We start from the raw sequence: 19,304 nt of genomic DNA, 5'->3' as shown, positions 1-19,304 counted from the left end.
TCATTCTAATGAATTATCAAACCTGAGGTAGTTGTGGGAACTCCTGAACTTACAGCCAGTTATCAGAAGTGCAGGTGGCCTAGGGCCTCCAACTTGTTGCTGGTATCTGAAGCAAGGGCAATCTTGTTGGGTACTATGCCCTTAACTTAGGGAATCTGCGGGAACTCTGGGTGGTTAGTGTCAGAATTGCATTACAGTATTGCACTATGAATGTTTCAAGGGCCTTGGTTTTATCATCTGTAAACTCGGAATAACCCGTCCTACTGTGCAGTAAATGTCTGTTTATTTGCCTAATAAAATGCTTGAAACATATAGCTGACTCCTGTTCCTATGAGTCAATCTCCAATGAATACCAAAATCAGTGGTTTCACAGGAGAGATAATTGAGGATTCAAAATAATCAAAAATGTAAAAAGATAGATAGTTAATAATAGTCAATTCCAGGCCAGGTGGGATGGCTCACCTCTATAATCCCAGCACTTTGGAAGGTCAAAGCGGGCAGATCACTTGAGGTCAGGTGTTCAAGACCAGCCTGGCCAACATGGTGAAACCCCATCTCTACTAAAAATACAAAAAATTAGCTGGGTGTGGTGGTGTGTGCCTGTAATCCCAGCTACTCAGGAGGCTGAGGTGGGAGAATCACTTGAACCCAGGAGGTGGAGCTTGCAGTGAGCCAAGACCACGCCACGGCACTCCAGCCTGGGTGACAGAGTGAGACTCCATAAAATAAAATAAAATAAAAATAAAAAAGTCGATTCCAGTAAAAGTATAACCCTAAGTTCTCTCTGTAACCACTGATAAAAATAACTCACCAGTTGTGGTTTAGACATGTTTCTTACACAAAAAATTAAAGTAGCCCTAGTAGTTGGCAGATAAGGATAACAACAATGAAGGCGATGACATTAATGATGATAACAGCAACTCTGAGAACACTTGCTATGTACTAGGCACCGTGCTATTGCCTCCTCATGCATTATTTCATTTAATCTTCACAAACACCTTCGAAATATTTGCTCCACCTAAACATATTCTAAATCTCTGGGTTTCCTTTTTTTTTTTTTTGAGATGGAGTCTCGCTCTGTCGCCCAGGCTGGAGTGCAGTGGCCGGATCTCAGCTCACTGCAAGCTCCGCCTCCCGGGTTCACGCCATTCTCCTGCCTCAGCCTCCCGAGTAGCTGGGACTACAGGTGCCTGCCACCACGCCCAGCTAGTTTTTTTTATTTTTTGTAGAGACAGGGTCCCACTATGTTGCCTAAACTGGTCTTGAGCTCCTGGGCTCAGGTGACCCTCCCACCTCAGCCTCCCAAAATACTAGGATTACAGGCACGATCCACTGCACCCGGCCTAAATCTCTTAACCAATACCTCCTCCTCCACCATCTCATTCTATGAGGCCAGCATTCCCTGACACTAAAGCCAGACAAAGACACTATAAAAACCCAAAGCTATAGACTAATATCATATCCCTTATGAACAGTGATGTAAAAATCCTCAAAAAAAACCTAGGAAATTGAATTCAGCAGCATATTAAAAGGATTACACACCATGACCAGGTGGGATTTATTCCTGGAATGCAAGGATGGTTGAACACATAAAAACTGGTAAATGTAATACACCACATGAACAGAATGAAGGGTAAAAAAACACATGATCATCTCAATTGATGCAGAAAAAGCATGTGACAGAATTCAATACCCTTTCAGGATGAAAACTCTCAATGAGCTAGAAATACAAGGAAAACACCTCACCATAATAAAAGCCACATATGAAAACCCCACAGCAAATATACTCAATGGTGAAACACTTAAAGATTTTCTTCTAAGATCAAGAACATGGCAAGGATGCCCACTTTCACTGCTTCTATTCAACATACTACTGGAAGTTCTAGCCAGGGCAACTAGGCAAGAAAAATAAATAAAAGGCATCCAAGATGGACAGAAAGAGATAAAGTTACCTGTGTTTGCAGATGATCTTATATATGAACATGCTAAGAATTACACCAAAAAAAGAAATCCTGATAGAATTAGTAAATGAATTTAACAAAGTAACAGGGTATAAAGTCAACACACAAAAATTAGGTGCATTTCTATTATACACCAACAATGAATAATCTGGAAAGGATATTAAGAACAATTCCACTTATAATAGTATCAAAAAGAACACTTAGGAATTAACTTAATCAAGGAGGTAAAAACTGTAAAACATTGCTGAAAGAAATTAAAGTTAAGATAAATAAATGTAAACACATCCTATATTCATAGATTGGAAGACTCAACATTGTTAAGGTTGTCAATGCCACTCAAAGCAATCTACAGATTCAATGAAATCTCTATCCAAATCCCAAGATGTTTTCTGCAGAAATAGAAAAACCTATCCTAAAATTCATACGGAATCTTAAGGGACCACAAATAGCCAAAATAATCTTGATAAAGAACAAAGCTGGAGGACTCAAACTTCCTGATTTTGATACTTAACACAAAGTTAGAGTAATCTAAAAAGTGTGGTACTAGCATAAAGACAGACATATAGGCCAGTGGAATAGAACAAAGAGCCCAGAAACCAACCCTTCATATATGGTCAAATGATTTTTGGCAAGGATGCCAAGACTACTCAATGGAGACAGGACAGTCTTTTGAACAAACGGACTCACATGCAAAATAATGAAGTTGGACCTTTATCTAATACCATGTACAAAAATTAACTCAAAATAGATGAAAGACCTAAATGTAAGACCTAAAACTATAAACCTCTTAGAAGAAAACATAGGGCAAAAGCTTCACAATATTGGGTTTGGCAATAATTTTTTGGATATGACACCAAAACCAGAGGCAACAACAACAACAAAAAGACAAAACAGTCCTCCTGAACATTAAAAAATGTTGTGCAATAAATGACAATAGCAACAGAGTAAAAACGCAGCCTCTAGAATGGGAGAAAATATTTGCAGATCATATATCTGATAAGGGATTAATACCTAGAATATACAGAGAACTCCTAAAATTCAACAATAAAAAAAAACTAAAGAACTCAAGTCAACAATGGGCAAAGGAGGCTGGGTACGGCGGCTCACGCCTGTAATCCCTGCACTTTGGGAGGCTGAGGCAGGCGGGTCACTTGAGGTCAGGAGTTCAAGACCAGCCTGACCAACATGGTGAAACCACGTCTCTACTAAAAATACAAAAAATTAGCCGGGCGTGTTGCAGGGGGCCTGTAATCCCAGCTATTCTGGAGGCTTAGGCAGGAGAATCACCTGAACCCAAGAAGTGGAGGTTGCAGTGAGCCAAGATTGCACCACTGCACTCTAGACTGCATGACAGTGTGAGACTACATGTCAAAAAAAAAAAAGGCAAAGGACTTGAACAGATATTTCTCCAAAGACATACAAATGATAAATAAGTACATAAAAAGTGCTCAACAACACTAGTTATTAGAGAAATGCATGTCAAACCACAATGAGATACTACCTCATATCCCTTAGGATAGCTACAATACATTTTTTAAAAGTGTTGGTAAGGATATAGAGTAACGGGAACCTTTGTGCACTGTTGGTAGGAATGTATAACCACTGTCGAAGGCAGTATGGTAGTTTGCTCAAAAAATTAAGAATGTAATTGCCATGTGATCCAGCAATTCCATTTCTGGGTATATACTACAAAGAACTGAAAGCAGAGTCTTAAAGAGATATTTGTCGTTTTTGAAACTTTTTTTTTTCTTAAGACTTTAGGCAAAGAGATGAAAGGGTATTTGTATATTCACGTTCACAGCAGTGTTACTCACAATAGCTAAAACATGGAAGCAACCCAAGAGTCCATCAATACTTGAATGGATAAGCAAAATGTGGTACATACATACAATGGGATAAATATTATTCAGCCTTAAAATGAAAGGAAATTCTGACACTTGCTACCACATGGATGAACCTTGATGACATTACGTTAGGTGAAACAAGCCAGTCACAAAGCGACAAAAACTATATGATTCCACTTATAGGAGGTACTTAAAGTAGTTAAAACAGAGACAGAAAGTAGAATAGTGGGTGCCAGGGTTTGGGGAGGGAGAATAGAAAATTATTTTTTGGCCGGGTGTGGTGGCTCGCGCCTGTAATCCCAGCACTTTGGGAGGTCAAGGCGGATGGATCACTTGAGGTCAGGAGTTCAAGAACAGCCAGGCCAATATGGCCTGGCCATCTCTACTAAAACAACACAAAAATTAGCCAGGTATGGTGGCGGGTACCTGTGATCCCAGCTACTCAGGAGGCTAAGGCACAAGAATTGCTTGAACCTGGGAGGTGGAGGTTGCAGTGAGCTGAGATCATGCCACTGCACTTCAGCCTGGGTGAGAAAGTGAGACTCAGTCTCAAAAAAAACAAAAAACAAACAAACAAACAAAAAAGCCCGGTGCGGTGGCTCACGCCTGTAATCCCAGTACTTTGTGAGGCGGAGGCGGGTGGATCATGAGGTCAGGAGATCAAGACCACGGTGAAACCCCGTCTCTACTAAAAATACAAAAAATTAGCTGGGCGCGGTGGCGGGTACCTGTAGTCCCAGCTACTCAGGAGGCTGAGGCAGGAGAAAGGCGTGAACCCGGGAGGTGGAGCTTGCAGTGAGCTGAGATGGCGCCACTGCACTCCAGCCTGGGTGACAGAGCGAGACTCCGTCTCGGGAAAAAAAAAAAAGAAAATTATTTTTTAATGTATATAGAATTCCCATTTCATAAGATTAAGAGTTTTGGAGATGGAGGGTGGTGATGGTTGCACAACATTATGTATTCACTACTACTGACCAGTACACTTAAGAATGGGTAAGGTGCTAAATTTTATGTTACGTGTATTTTACAATTAAAAAATTGGGGACCAGGCACAGTGGCTCATGCCTGTAATCCAGCACTCTGGGAGGCCGAAGCAGGTGGATCACTTGAGGTGAGTAGTTCAAGACCAGCCAGACCAACATGGTGAAACCCTGTCTCTACTAAAAATACAAGTTAGCCAGTTGTAGTGGTGCACGCCTGTAGTCCCAGCTACTCAGAAGGTTGAGGCAGGAGAATTGGTTGAACCCGGGAGCGGGAGGTTGCAGTGAACTAAGATTATACTACTGCACTCCAGCGTGGGAGACAGAGTGAGACTCTGTCTGAAAAAAAATAAGTAATAAAAATAAAAAATATGAAATAAAAAAACTGGAAACAGGACAAGAAAAACAAGTCCTAGAGGTCAGAAGGCAGTGGGATATAAGCAAAATGCTGAAAGGAAAAGATTGTCAAAGCAATCATTCCTTTTTTTTTGTTTTGTAGAGATGGGGGTCTCCCTATGTTGCCCAGGTGGTATCAGACTCTTGGGCCCAAGTGATCCTCCTGCCTTGGCCTCCCAAAGTGTTGGGACTACAGGCGTGAGCCACTGCATCTGGGCCAAGAGTCTTAATTAAATCTATCTTTTTGGTCAGGCATAGTGGTGCCGCACGCCAGTAATCCCAGCATTTTGGGAGGCTAAGGCAGGTGGATCACTTGAGATCAGAAGTTCGAGACCAGCCTGGCCAACATGGTGGAACCCAGTTTCTACTGAAAATACAAAAATTAGCTGGGTGTGGTGGACAGCTGTAATCCCAGCTACTTGGGAGGCTGAGGCAGGAGAATCGCTTGAGCCTGGGAGGCGGAGGTTGCAATAAGCAGAGATTGCACCACTGCGCTCCAGCCTGGGCGACACAGCGAGCCTTTGTCTCAAAAAAAAAAAAAATAAAATAAAAAATCCATAAATAAAAATAAATGCACCTTTTTAAACTTCAAGCATATCAGCTAATTTCTATATCCTAGAACTTGATGAAGAAATTCTTATTTGCATTGGGCATGGTAGCTCACGCCTGTAATCCCAGCACTTTGGGAGGCCAAGGTGGGTGGATCATGAGGTCAGGAGTTTGAGACCAGCCTGGCCAACATGGTGAAACCCCGTCTCTACCAAAAATACAAAAATTAGCCGGGCACGGTGGCAGGCACCTGTAATCCCAGCTACTCAGGAGGCTGAGGCAGGAGAATCGCTTGAACCCAGGAGATGGAGCTTGCAGTGAGCCGAGATTGCGCCACTGCACTCTAGCCTGGGTGATACAGCAAGACTCAATCTCAAAAAAAAAAAAAAAAAAAGAAATTCATATTTTCCCCTTACAATAGCCTTATTTGGAAACTTCAGTTATATTTTCTAGAAGCATTCTTCTTTCCAAATGTCAAGCGTTCTAATCTTTTTAGCCTATTTTATAGGGAGACTCAAACTCATTGCCACTGCCTCCAAGTATCTTTAGGTACTTTCATTGGTCTGTATTAGATTTTCTTCAGTCCTGGCTATGACTTTTTCACAGTGGAGTTAACAGAACCATAATTTTGTACAAAGTTGTCCTGCTACCAAATAACCTCAAAACTGTCTTATCTTGTCAGACCTTCGTGAGAATATTGGGCTGATGTCTTCAGTGTCCTTTTTGCATTGTAATTGTAACTGATGGCTTGCAGTCTCTCCCTTTCAGTACAGCCTACTGATAAAGACAGTGGTCCCTGAAGCCAGATTGCCTCAACTCAGATTCCATACTAGCTGATTAAGCTGACCCTGACAACCTAACCTATCTATGCCTAGTTTTCTTTGTTTAAAAAATGGCAATAAAGGTGTCTATCTCATGGAATTATTGTTGGGCCTGAATGAGTTAATACATGAAAAGCACTAATATCAATGGCTGACCCATAACGAACACTCAACAAATGCTACTTCAATTATCAACATAAAAGTTTGGACTACTTTTCCCGAGATGCATTACTTCTTGCTGAACACACTGGAGCAGTGTATTAAACTGCCAGTCATCTATCTGTTCACTCACTCACAATCCTGTCCATAAATTTTTCTTTGGTTATATCTACTGGCTTAACAATAATTTTCTCTCTGAGAATTGAGTGCCATGGCAAATGTAAAAATTTCACTGCATGATTCGCCTTCCAAGCCACTGAGCCTAAAAGTGTTAAATACAGCCATCCCCAGGGCAGATATCTAGAAATTCCATTCTTTAGATTTCTATATTCAGCTTCCTATCACAAAGTCAATTCTTTCTTCAATCTCCCCATGAAGACCAGGATTTTTGTTTTGTTCACTTACACTTCCCAAACACTGAGAACCATGCCTGCCCCATGGCAGGTACTCAGTTAAGCAGCCGACATGTGGAGGAACTTAACAGGATCCTGGTGATCCAAATCTTAAATAACCATAGGAATGCAAATACTATCAAATTGTTTTCTTTTTAATTAATTTTGTTTTCTTATTTAATTAATTTATTTTTAAAATGAAGTTTCCCTAGGATAAGAGAAATGTTTTAACGTTAAAAAATTAGATCCTTAACAAATTACTAAAACTTAGAAAAATTAGATCCACCATCTATACCATGTTCATATATTCATTCCTCAAAGAAACCTAGATTAGTCAAATTATAGAGAAAATGTACCATATTTCATTAGTTAAGTTTATTGTTATCTTTTAGATGAATACTCTTCCCTTGGTATTTGTGAGGGACTGGTTATAGAACATCCTGCAGATACCACAATTTGGTCAAGTCACTCATATAAAATGGTGCAGAGTATCTGCATGTAACCTGCACATATCCTCTCCCTCGTATACTTACATTACTTATAATACATAATACAATATAAATGCTATAGAAATAGGTTTTTTTTGGTCTTTTTTTGTATCATTATTTTTTATTATTTCTTTCCCACCAGTATTTTTTCTTTTCTTTTTTTTTTTTTTTGAGACGCAGTCTCGCTCTGTCACCCAGGCTGGAGTGCAGAGGCCAGATCTCAGCTCACTGCAAGCTCCGCCTCCCGGGTTTACGCCATTCTCCTGCCTCAGCCTTCCGGAGTAGCTGGGACTACAGGGGCCCACCACCTCGCCCGGCTAGTTTTTTGTATTTTTTAGTAGAGATGGGGTTTCACCGTGTTAGCCAGGATGGTCTCGATCTCCTGACCTCGTGATCCGCCCGTCTTGGCCTCCCAAAGTGCTGGGATTACAGGCTTTTTTTTTTTTCTGAGAGGGAGTTCTGCTCTTGTCACCCAGGCTAGAGTGAAATGGCTCGATCTCAGCTTACTGCAACCTCTGCCTCCTGGGTTCAAGCAATTCTCCTGCCTCAGCCTCCCGAGTAGCTGGGATTACAGGCACCCAACACCACACCTGGCTAATTTTTGTATTTTTAGTAGAGATGGAGTTTCACCATGTTGGCCAGACTGGCCTTGAACTCCTAACCTCAGGTGATCCGCCTGCCTCGGCCTCCCAAACTGCTGGGATTACAGGCATGAGCCACCACGCCTGGCCCTCAGTACTCTCAGTGTCCATGAATGCAGAATACCCAGGTATGGACGGCTGACTGTACCTAACCATCCATGGAATGAAATATAATTCATCCCTTTAGAGATCCTCAAGGGGCCTCTGAAACTCTTCTCTATGGCAAAACATCACATTGCAATATGGCCACTGACACCCTAATTCTGCAAATAAGATGGTAACATCCCAGTCATTTACTACTCTTAAGCTAATACTTCTGAAATTGTTAGCTGCAAAGACAATTAAGCATGTAGAAGCTTTTTAAAGCTCCTTGGTAAAGATTAAGACTGATGTATCACTTAGTCCCCTTTTCATTTAGGGACCTTCTGTATATTAACCATGAAATTAGAGGTAACACTGCAATTTCTCCCTTTACATATGTTACAAAACATTTGTGAATTTTTTTCTGGCTAATTTCTAGTTTGCACTATGTTTGCTGCATTTGTGTTTCTGAGCAAAGGTGAATTCATTAAAGAAGCAGTCTATATTGCAGTATTTAAGAACTGTAGCTATGCTTCGTGAAAGACTAGAACCTGGAAATGGAAAGCCACCAGCAGCTCAGGGAGTTATGGTCAGCTCTGTCTCTTGGGAGCTACTTGGTTTCTCTAATTGCTTTATGCTTTGATCTCTTTCTGTAGAGCAGCTTTTACTCTTCAGTACACACTTGGCCAAACATGGTTGCTCTAGTTCAAGAAAGCATTGAGAAGCTCTACTACACTTTTTGAATAATTGGACTTCTTCTAAGGTATAGGATCTCTAACATTGTATATTAGGATTCCATTCCCAGGACTGATTCTGACACAAAATTAACTTGTAATCCAATAAGAGTTTTTGTTTTTTGGGGTTTTTTTTCTTTCTTTCTTTGTTTTTGAGATAGAGTTTCACTCTGTAGCCCAGACTGGAGTGCAATAGCACAATCTCAGCTCACTGCAACCTCTGCCTCCCGGGTTTAAGCAATTCTTGTGCCTCAGCCTCCGAGTAGCTGAGACAACAGGTGTGTACCACCACAGCTAATTTTTTTGTATTCTTAGTAAAGAGGGGGTTTCACCATGTTGCCCAGGCTGGTCCAGAGCTCAGACAATCTGCCCGCCTTGGCCTCCCAAAGTGCTAGGATTACAGGTGTGAGCCACCGTGCCCAGCCCCAAGTAAGATCTTTTTAAAATAAAGTTTCACTGACCTAGAATTCAGCCATTACATAATTGATACCTAACCCATCAGGTAGAGGAAGAGAAAAGGGAGGAAGGAGAGGAGAAAGCGGAGGGATTAGCTGAGAAACCTAACCTTGCAATCATGAGTTCTGATTTACAGAGAGAACCTGATTGCTAGAGAAAGGAGAAAAACACCACCAGTTAAGAGACAGAATTTTTTTAAAACATGCATGCTAGAATTTGTGTTCTAAATAGTGCTTAGAGATGCATTAAACATAGCTAAGAGGATAAAGAATTTAGGACTAGATGAGTCCTTAAAGAGTTTCTAGCCTCCACACTCATTTGATAGCTGAAAAGTTAAAATCTGCCCAAAGCCAGTCAGTGAGGGTCAGTGCCTGAATCAGACCTCCTGTCTCCTGACTCTTGAGCCAGTGACCTCCTCCATCGTGCCAGAAAACCTTTCATTCCAGGAGCATTAATTCTGACAAAGATGGGAACCTTACCGAGGGGCATAATGGAGAGGTATTTGCCTCGAAACTTGCTGGTGATTTTGATTTCCTGACGCAATGTCCAGCCATTTTTGGACTCAGCATGGTGCGCAGCAGCAGGGGGATGATGACTCACCTTGAAGAAATCAGGTTCAAATTAAGAAGGCAGAAAGGAGAAGAAAAAGATACTGCCTATAAATTGGTGAGAAACACCCAAAATTCACACTTGATGTTTTTACACCCACAACAGTAGCTGAATACCAGAACCTCCAGTGTCTCCAATGCTGAAGTTCTGAAGAAAAAGAATAAAAGCTGGGATGACAGGGACTAGAATTTCTGCAAACATTAAGACCCAGGGGATTAACCAAAAAATTATCTCTTTCTTCAGAAAGGAAATGCGTTATGGTCCTGAGGCTCCTTTACCTGCTCACAGAGTGATCGGTACCCATTCTCCTCTAATCGGTCCAGCTCAAAGGTCTCTCCAAGCAGTGGGTTGAATGGCTTACTGGTGCGGAAGACAGTAGTGGAGTAGGAGGACACGGTGAAAGCTGCAACATAACAGAGCTGTTCTAGAGAATTCTCACATTTTGCAGCTCGGTCTAACAGCTCATGGTATTCCAGATCTTCAGTAAGGCGCTGAAGCATGGACAAGGGCTCATTAAAGTTTACCTGTAAGGAAAAGAACAGTTACAAAAACTCTGCCCACCCATCTATATGAGACAGTTTAATTTTTTTGCAGTTGAGGAAATAAATCACTGGGGAAAGAGGGCTTTGCTCAGTAGAGCAGCTCTAATATTTAATCCGCAAACAACCCATTCTCCTTGTCAACTGTTCATGTCTGTGAGTGGCAGAAATCCCTGTTTTCATTTCACTAACTGTAAGCTCTTTGAGATGGTAAGCATGCCTCTTCTGGTGAGCACTACATACCCAAGATCCATCAGTGCCTGGCCCACAGAAGACCATCATCAAATAGGTGTTGGATAAGTTTTTTAAAAAATAAATGTAATGTATTTTAGCACAAGTATACCCAGAGAGGAAGTCAGGTATTTAAAATTCTTGGAGAATGAAAGAAACAGTAGTAAATTATAAGTATAGTTGTATCCTGACTAGTTATAAAAGTTAGCTTTCACCCTGGACAAAACAATTGCTAAGTCTCAGTTCAGTTCTGCATCAGGCCAGGATTCTGACTTCTCCTCTGAGGCTGGATAATTGTGTTTCTGGGAGTGAAGTGCTCATGATGGGGGTTGAGAGGGGGCTGTGCATGCTCTTACTTTTCTAATTTTGAAGCCAGCTTAAGGTGACCAAGTACTGGATAAAGCAAGCATGTGTGTGTATATGTCTGTGAAGCAGGGGTTGGGGGCTTCTGTTGCGGGAGATGTTCATTCATTCATTTATTCACTTACTCATTCCACAAATATTTATTGAGTACCCATGTGTGCCAGACCCTATGCTACCCACTGGGTACAGAGAAGCAAACAAGAGAAGCTGACTTTTTTGGGGAGTGGAGGGGTAGGGAGTGAGAAACATTGTTAATGCTCCCCACCCATCTACTCCCCAAAAAAGTCAGCTTCTAAATTAACTCTTTGAAATTTTAAATGATTTTACTATGTAAAAATTCACTATAAAACAAGTCGGGTTCCCAAGTTAGTCCATAAAGCTTATTTAATTAACAACATAGATGAACAAGTCTAAATATTATTAGCCTGAGTTCTAAGTCTAGAGAAGAAAAGAAGAAAAAAATTCCCTTTTTAGTGAACGGTTCTGGCTTTAAGCAACACTTTAGTTAAACAAACAAAAAAAACACAACACTTTTCTTTCTGATGTTTCACCTCTTTCAGCATTTTTGTTCACCCTCCTACTCACCAACCTCTGAGCTACATATTACCCTAATACTTGCTATCCCCCTCAATTGTGAAATTAATATCGTATGACTTTTAACTGTAAAAAACTTTGAAAACAAAGTATCAAGGAAAAAATTTTCTTGAAATGAGATCACCACTATTAACATTTTCAGTTTGTTTCTATACATTCATACATTTTTTTAAAGTAATAAACTTGGCCACGCGTGGTGGCTCATGCTTACAATCCTAGCACTTTGGGAGGCTGAGGCGAGTGGACTGCTTGAGCTCAGCAGTTTGAGATCAGCCTGGGAAACATGGCAAAACCCCATCTCTATAAAAAAATACAAAAATTGGCAGGGTGTGGTGGCGTGCACCTGTAGTCCCAGTTAATTGGGAGGCTGAGGTGGGATGATGGCTTGAGCCCAGGGGGCAGAGGTTGCAGTGAGTCAAGATCATGCCACTGCACTCTAGCCTGGGTAACAGAGTGAGACCCTGTCTCAAAAAAATAAAAATAAATAAATAAATAAAATAAAATTAAATTCATAAACTACAGCCTGCTTTTTCTCTGAGAAATATCCCAAATGTTTCTCTGTGAACATTTTCCAATGAACACAGAGCCACAGGACCAACAACACTCATCCTTTGAGAAACAGGACCTACCAAAACAGTGTGCCATACTCCAGAGCCCTCTTCCCCACATTGATAGACAAGCAGTATGAGGACACGAATGCACACTGAGGGGTGGTGGGTTGAGAAAGCCCTAATCTTCGATTCTTTTTAAAGAGGGCACTTATTAACTACACCCAACAAAATCTCTCAGTGGCAGAATTTCAGGCAACATGAAGTAACATTTCCATACATTTTGAGGAAAACTGGGGACAGGCAGTGTACTCCACTGGTGGTACTAGACATACCAGCAGTGCATGGGACTAGAATCAGCACATTTTTATCACTGCTTTTCACACACACACAGCCTTGCCCATCAACAACCAGTTTCTCCAAAAGTGCCAAGCTTCTTATAATGGTCATTTTATTACTCAAAAGCCAAGCAGGGAAACAAATGAGTCTGAGTATTTAAAGTGGAAGGAAGGAGGGAGTTACACAGCTGATGAAAAATTGGGCAGCCAAAAAAAGACAACCCAGAGATTAGCAGCAGCAGGAAGCTATAACCATTGGTAGGGTGGAGAGATGGGGAGAAGCAGCAGTATTTCTACAGCTCAGAGGTGGAGGTCCAAGAGAGGAGGATCAGGAGAATGTAAAACATCAAGGCGGGGGAGGCCTGTCCAGTGAACACTGGAGCACACAGGTGCTGCCAGAGCACCACTCAAGAGGGCATAGAGGAAGAGACTTCCGACAGCTATAACCTCCTACTGGTATCTTGCATTAGTGAAGCCCAGCCAGACTCCAGTAGCCACGGAAGCCTGAAAAAACACTTCCTAGAGGGATTAGTTTTCCTGTGTCACAGCCCAGAGTAGGGGAAGGGTGAAGACTTGATCTGTGGGCAAAACGGGTACAGGATTGTACATTCCTAAAGGCAGTATCAACAAGGGAACTAATGGTAAAGGAGAACAGAGAAGTCACCTAGACCCAGAAGCTATTTCTTTTTTTTCTTTTTTTTTTTTTTTTTTTGAGACAGAGTCTGACTCTGTTGCCCAGGCTGGAGTGCAGTGGCACGACCTCGGCTCACTGCAACCTCTGTCTCCCAGATTCAAGCAATTCTCCTGCCTCAGCCTCCCGAGTAGCTAGGATTACAGGCGTGCGCCAACATGCCCGCCTAATTTTTATATTTTTAGTAGAGATGGGTTTTCACCATGATGGTGAAGGTCTCAAACTCCTGATCTCAAGTGATCTGCTCGCCTCAGCCTCCCAAAGTGCTGGGATTACAGGTGTGGGCCACCGCGCATGGCACCAGAAGCTTTTTTTTTTCTTTTTTGAGACGGAGTCTCACTCTGTTGCCCAGGCTGGAGTGCAGCGGCTCGATCCCAGCTTACTGCAAGCTCCGCCTCCCGGATTCACACCATTCTCTTGCCTCAGCCTCCCGAATAGCTGGGACTACAGGTGCCTGCCACTACACCCGGCTAATTTTTGTATTTTTTAGTAGAGACGGGGTTTCACCGGGTTGGCCAGGATGGTCTCGATCTCCTGACCTCGTGATCCACCCGCCTCGGCCTCCCAAAGTGCTGGGATTACAGGCATGAGCCACTGTGCCCGGCCAGCACCAGAAGCTCTTTCTAAGCAGAAACTACATTTCTGAGACTGCAATGACATGCCTTTCCAGTCCACTTTCCCACTACTCCCTTCAAGGCACCTAATACTCCAGGCAAGTGGGGAATCTCTTCAAGCCCCCAATAAACTAATTATTATTTTAGGTTTATCCTAAGGTTACTCATGGCCTTTTCTTACCTGAAGGTCAACCTTTTTTTGAGACAGGGTCTCGCTCTCACCCAGGCTGGAACGCAGTGGTGAGATCATGGCTCACTGTAGCCTCAACCTCCCGGGCTCAAGTGATCCTCCCGCCTCAGCCTCCCAAGTAGTTGGGACTACAGGCACACACAACCATGCCTGGCTAACTTATTATTATTATATATATATATATTTTTTTGAGACAGAGTCTCGCTTGTCATCAAGGCTGGAATGTAGTGGCACCATCTCGACTCACTGCAACCTCTACCTCCAGGGTTCAAGCCATTCTCATGCCTCAGCATCCCGAGTGGCTGGGACTACAGGCACACGCCACCACGCCCCACTAATTTTTTGTATTTTAGTAGAGACAGGGTTTCATCATGTTGCCTAGGCTGGTCTCGAACTCCTGAGCTCAGGCAATCCACCCACCATGGCCTCCCAAAGTGCTAGGATTAGAGGCATGAGCCACTGTGCCCAGTCGAATTTTTTATTATTTGCAGAGACAGGTCTCCCCATGTTGCCCAGACTGGTCTTGAAGTCTTGGGCTCAAGCGGTCCTCCCCAGTCTCCCAAGTGTTAGGATGCACCCAGCCCAATACTTTTCTAACAAAAATTCTACATATTTATACATAAACCTATTTGTTTTCCAAGACCCAGTTAATTAATTACTTCGACATCTGCTGAATGATTTACACATGCCAGGCACAGGGCTAAGCATGGAGGATATAAAGACTATCAACATGTAGCCCCTGATCACGAGGAATGCAGTCTATGAAGAGGCAAAAACTACACATTGGTCCATAGCTTCAAGAGGGTAGGGGGAATGCTTCTGTATTTTTGTATGCTAAGTAGCTGGCTGTTGACAAAACCTGTAGCCACTTGCCCATCCCCACTATCCATTCTTCCCTTCTTCTACAACTGGTAGAACCCTTAATTTTTCACAAGGTCATGTCATCCAGAACAGAAGTCTTCATTTCTAGCCTTCTCTCCAGCTACCTGTGGCCATATAGCTAAGTTTTAGCCACAAAGCTTTAAGTGATAGTGATTTATGCAACTTCCAGGAAGCATCTTCTTGGTTTTTTGAGACAGAGTCTAGCTCTGTCATCCAGGCTGGAGTACTGTGGTGTGATCTCAGCTCACTGCAACCTCTGCCTCCTGGGTTCAAGCGATTCTCCTGCATCACCCTCCCAAGTATCTGGGACTACAGGTGTGCACCACCACGCACGTTTAATTTTTGTATTTTTAGTAGAGATAGGGTTTCACCATTTTGCCCAGGCTGGTCTTGAACTCCTGACCTCAAGTGATGCACCTGCCTCGGCCTCTCAAAGTGCTGGGATTACACGCATTAGCCACTGCATCCAGCCAGGAAGCACCTTAAAAGGTACAGCCTTTCCTCTTTTTCCGTTTTCCAGCTGGCTGGAATGAGGCTCTGATGACTCAAGCTGGAGCAGCCACTTGGGCCTGCGGACTGAGGCCAAAGGCAGCAGAACCCCAGGATAGAAAGAAACCTGGCCCTGACACCACAGACTATGGCACTAGCCCTGGACCACCTACTTCTGGGCTTGAACACAATAATGAGTTAAGTCAACATTTGTTTAAGGCAGAGGGTTGACAGCTTTTTCTGTAAAGGACTGGATAGTAAATATTTAGGCTTTGAGGGCCATATGGTCTCTGCCACAACCACTTAACACTGCTGTTGTAGGATGAAAGCAGCTGCAGATGATACGTAAATGAAAGAGTATCACCATGCTCCTATAAAACGTCATGGATGTTAACATCTGAATTTCATCTAATTTTCACATCACAAACTATTATGCTGTTTGTTGAGCCCTGGCTTAAACTGATATATTCTGATTTTTTTGTTTTTGCATCCCCAACCCCACAGCTGGCCTCAAGAATTTGTTTCTTTAATAAATTGAACCTATATCTTCTATACCTAACTGAAAACTAGGACAACATCAGGCAAATAGTAGACACCCAGAAAATACTTGTGAAATGAGCAAGCAGTGATACACACTGTTTACACCATAAACAGTGGAACTTGTTGGAACACAAAGGAGAGACATTTCATCCTGATAGGAAGCACTGGAGGAGGTCTGCTGAAAAAGACACACTATAGCTGCATCCTGAAGAAATGGGTATTAGCCACAGCAGAAAAAAGGTGGCAAGTGTTGATAGGGAACTGACAGAAGTCCATGCAGAAAGAGCAGTATGTACAAATGCCCTGAGGGAAAGGACAGGATGCCTGAAGGTAATCCTAATGACTAGAACTCGGGACATGTGGGGTGGAGCCTTGCCCATGGGGAGGAGTTACCAAGCCCCCTAAGGTATCTGGACTATGCTGAAAGCAATGAAGATCCAGTAAAGGATTTTAAGCTGAGGACTGATATTTGCCATTTTTCAAAAATCACTCTGACAACAGTGTAGACAGATTGGAGGAAGACATGACAGGGGGCAGGGAGGTCAGCCCAAACACCATCTTTGCCATGGGGAGGGTCCTCATCTTTCTGGTTTGAATGAACGATTTTTGCTTCGGTATTCCCTAAGCCTTTGTCTGTGTTGTACTTTCCATAATACTATCACAGAAAATAATGTTTTCTACCTGTTTTCATGTCTGTCTCTTTTAAACTACATGCTTCTTGAAAACAAAAACTATGATGTATTTATCTTTGCATGCATGTCCCCAGTGCATCTAGCATAGGAATTTGCTCAAAAATAACTGTTACTGAAAATACACATCTGATTCTAGGTGATCTGGGAACATATCAGATCCAGAGCCAAAATTAAAGCAGCTAAATTTAAGGAACAGTTTATGACTGTAAAGGTAAAAGAGACCATGCCACAAACTGCCGCACAAGTGGGTGGGGCTGTCATATCAGCACTCTTTCCACTGAGGCTTGAGAGGAACTCCTGGCAGCAGCTCCAGTGTACAAGAGCCTTACCGGCATGGGGATCTTAGAGAGTTCTTTTCCAATGCAGTTCTTCATGATGCTCCATAAATTGAGGCTATAGTTTGGCTTGTATGGTATTCTGGTTCTTTTTTCCTTTTTGGTCTCCTCCAGCTGATGCTTGTACTGAGAGCAAAAACAAAGCCATTCAACCACCCACAAAGAACAGAAAACCTGGTATTTATAACCTTCCCTTCCCCCATGCTAAAAAAAGAAAAAAAAAATCAGTTTCTCTTAGCACTTCACAAAAAAAAAAAAAAAAAAAAAAAAAAAATTCCTTGGGAATCACAACCCACGTCCCTCACCTCTGACAACTCCCATATAAGAGTTACCTGTTCATCAAGGCTGATGTCACTGCTGGCTCCACTGATATTGCTGCCAGTACGTCTGTACGGATGGGAAACACAGGAGAATGAGAACAAAAACCAGAACTAGAGTTTGGTCCTGGACATTTCTTTACAAAGCAGAATGCCAAGTATACTGTATAAACTTATTGATGGGTGATCAAATGACAACATTTAGAATAGGAATGAATTTAAATATCTCTGGAGAATTTGTTTATGTAAAAAAGCTGACACTTTTTCACTTATGAAAAAGGGCCCATTCTACAAACAGATCTTGAGACAAAAAAGAAAAAAAAAAAAAGGAAAAGGGCCCAGACTGAATATTGACAATTACAATACTCTCACTGAAATGTTTTTAACCTTTTGATGGCCAAATATGTTTAGTTTCTTCAACAATCAAGGATAACTTACTTGTGGCCCAAATTTTCAGGCATGGTGATGATCTCAGGTGCATCAAAAAATTCATTCTCATCATCTTCATCACTCATGTCCCCTTTGCCAGAGCAGCACTGATCTACAAGAAGAAAAGCCCCATTTGTTGACTTTGGTTATCTTTACTAAATGTCTGATAGAGCAAGTTCTTTTAAACACTAGCCACAAACACAGCAAAAAATGGTAGACAGCAGTGGAAAATCCAGAATAAATCAATGGGTTCCAATTCCATTTCACACGAGTCAGTGACTGTGGAGAGTTTGGAGTTCTCCTATCAATTGCAGAAAACCATCTGGCTCAGCTTAGACCAGGCTACCTGAGAGCTAAGCGTCTTACCTTTACCAGAACCCACACTGCCAGGAGTGTTTGCCGGCAGCACCGTGGCTCCTCGGAAGGCCCTCTCCAGGTGATTATGCTGCTTCGCCAGCTGCTCAAGGGTCTCTTCCAGTCGGATACGCTGGTCTCTTTCGTACTGTAGTGACTTTTGCCATTTTTTACTATGGGTCTGGGCTAACATGAGGAAATCTCTGCAGGCCTGTATGGAGAAAGCGTTGACTGTGTCACCTCAACTAGTCAGTTTCCCCTCAGGCTTCTGCAAGCCCATTGAGTAACCTTATTCCGGGAACTTTTAACTGGCAAATTACAATGAAAGACTTTCCCTTTTATGCCAAGGTATCAGGGACAGCTAGCTCCATGCTGAAATCAAGGTCAAACACAGAAAAAAAGTAAATACGGTTATCACGGTTCTTTTATACTTTCCTGGTCATAAGAACCAAACAAACGCCAAGTGAGCAGTAAACCTAGACAAAGTATTTGTGGCAACATCAGAAAGAGCAGGTATGTGAACTGCACCAAAAGTAGAGAACTGTTGACTGAAAGAAGGATGACAGCACACACAGGATAACTACTTTCAACAAATTCTTGACTAAACTCAAGTAACTGAAAGCTAAGGAATTCAGACACCAAGAACAGAGAATCTACACTGAGGTAGTCTAGTATGGGGAAACTCATTTTGTTTTTATTTTGGTCACTAAGAGAAACAACTGATCTTAAAAATTAGGAGCCTTCCAGTGTGCAGGAAGAAGGGTTAAAAAGAAAAATATTAGAAGCCTACTTGAAAAACCAAAGAAGGCATTTAGAGAAAAAACCCACAAACATGATTATACCAAGTCCCTCCACTGGCTCCCCACTAACATGAGGATCAAATACTAACTATTGGTTATGAACATAAAGGGACCTTCACAATACTGCCTTGTATTCTCCTCGCCAGGCAGGTGTACTTAGCACTGCACCCTACAATGCAGCCACACTGAATTGTTCACCATTTCTTGGACACAGATTTCGGGGCACAGGCTGGAGTGGAACGCAGAT

At 42.2% G+C, this 19,304-nt stretch overlaps 1 protein-coding gene across 1 annotated transcript in view; it reads right to left on the bottom strand.

The window, feature by feature from the left end:
- The window catches only part of OSBP (oxysterol binding protein), a 41,967-nt gene that overhangs the window by 8,476 nt on the left and 14,187 nt on the right, over positions 1–19,304 (bottom strand). The window contains exons 4-9 of the mRNA XM_025357230.1: positions 18,270–18,468; positions 17,913–18,015; positions 17,490–17,544; positions 17,152–17,283; positions 10,390–10,635; positions 9,982–10,102 (exon numbers count right to left, since the gene is read on the bottom strand). Coding sequence (XP_025213015.1) covers positions 9,982–10,102; positions 10,390–10,635; positions 17,152–17,283; positions 17,490–17,544; positions 17,913–18,015; positions 18,270–18,468 — 856 coding nt within the window. The remainder of the gene's footprint in view (positions 1–9,981; positions 10,103–10,389; positions 10,636–17,151; positions 17,284–17,489; positions 17,545–17,912; positions 18,016–18,269; positions 18,469–19,304) is intronic.

Source organism: Theropithecus gelada, chromosome 14 (assembly GCF_003255815.1).
Source record: "Theropithecus gelada isolate Dixy chromosome 14, Tgel_1.0, whole genome shotgun sequence".
Classification (NCBI taxonomy): domain Eukaryota; kingdom Metazoa; phylum Chordata; class Mammalia; order Primates; family Cercopithecidae; genus Theropithecus; species Theropithecus gelada.
Note: the sequence above shows the minus strand (reverse complement) of the source record. Positions and strands in the feature narration are given on the sequence as shown.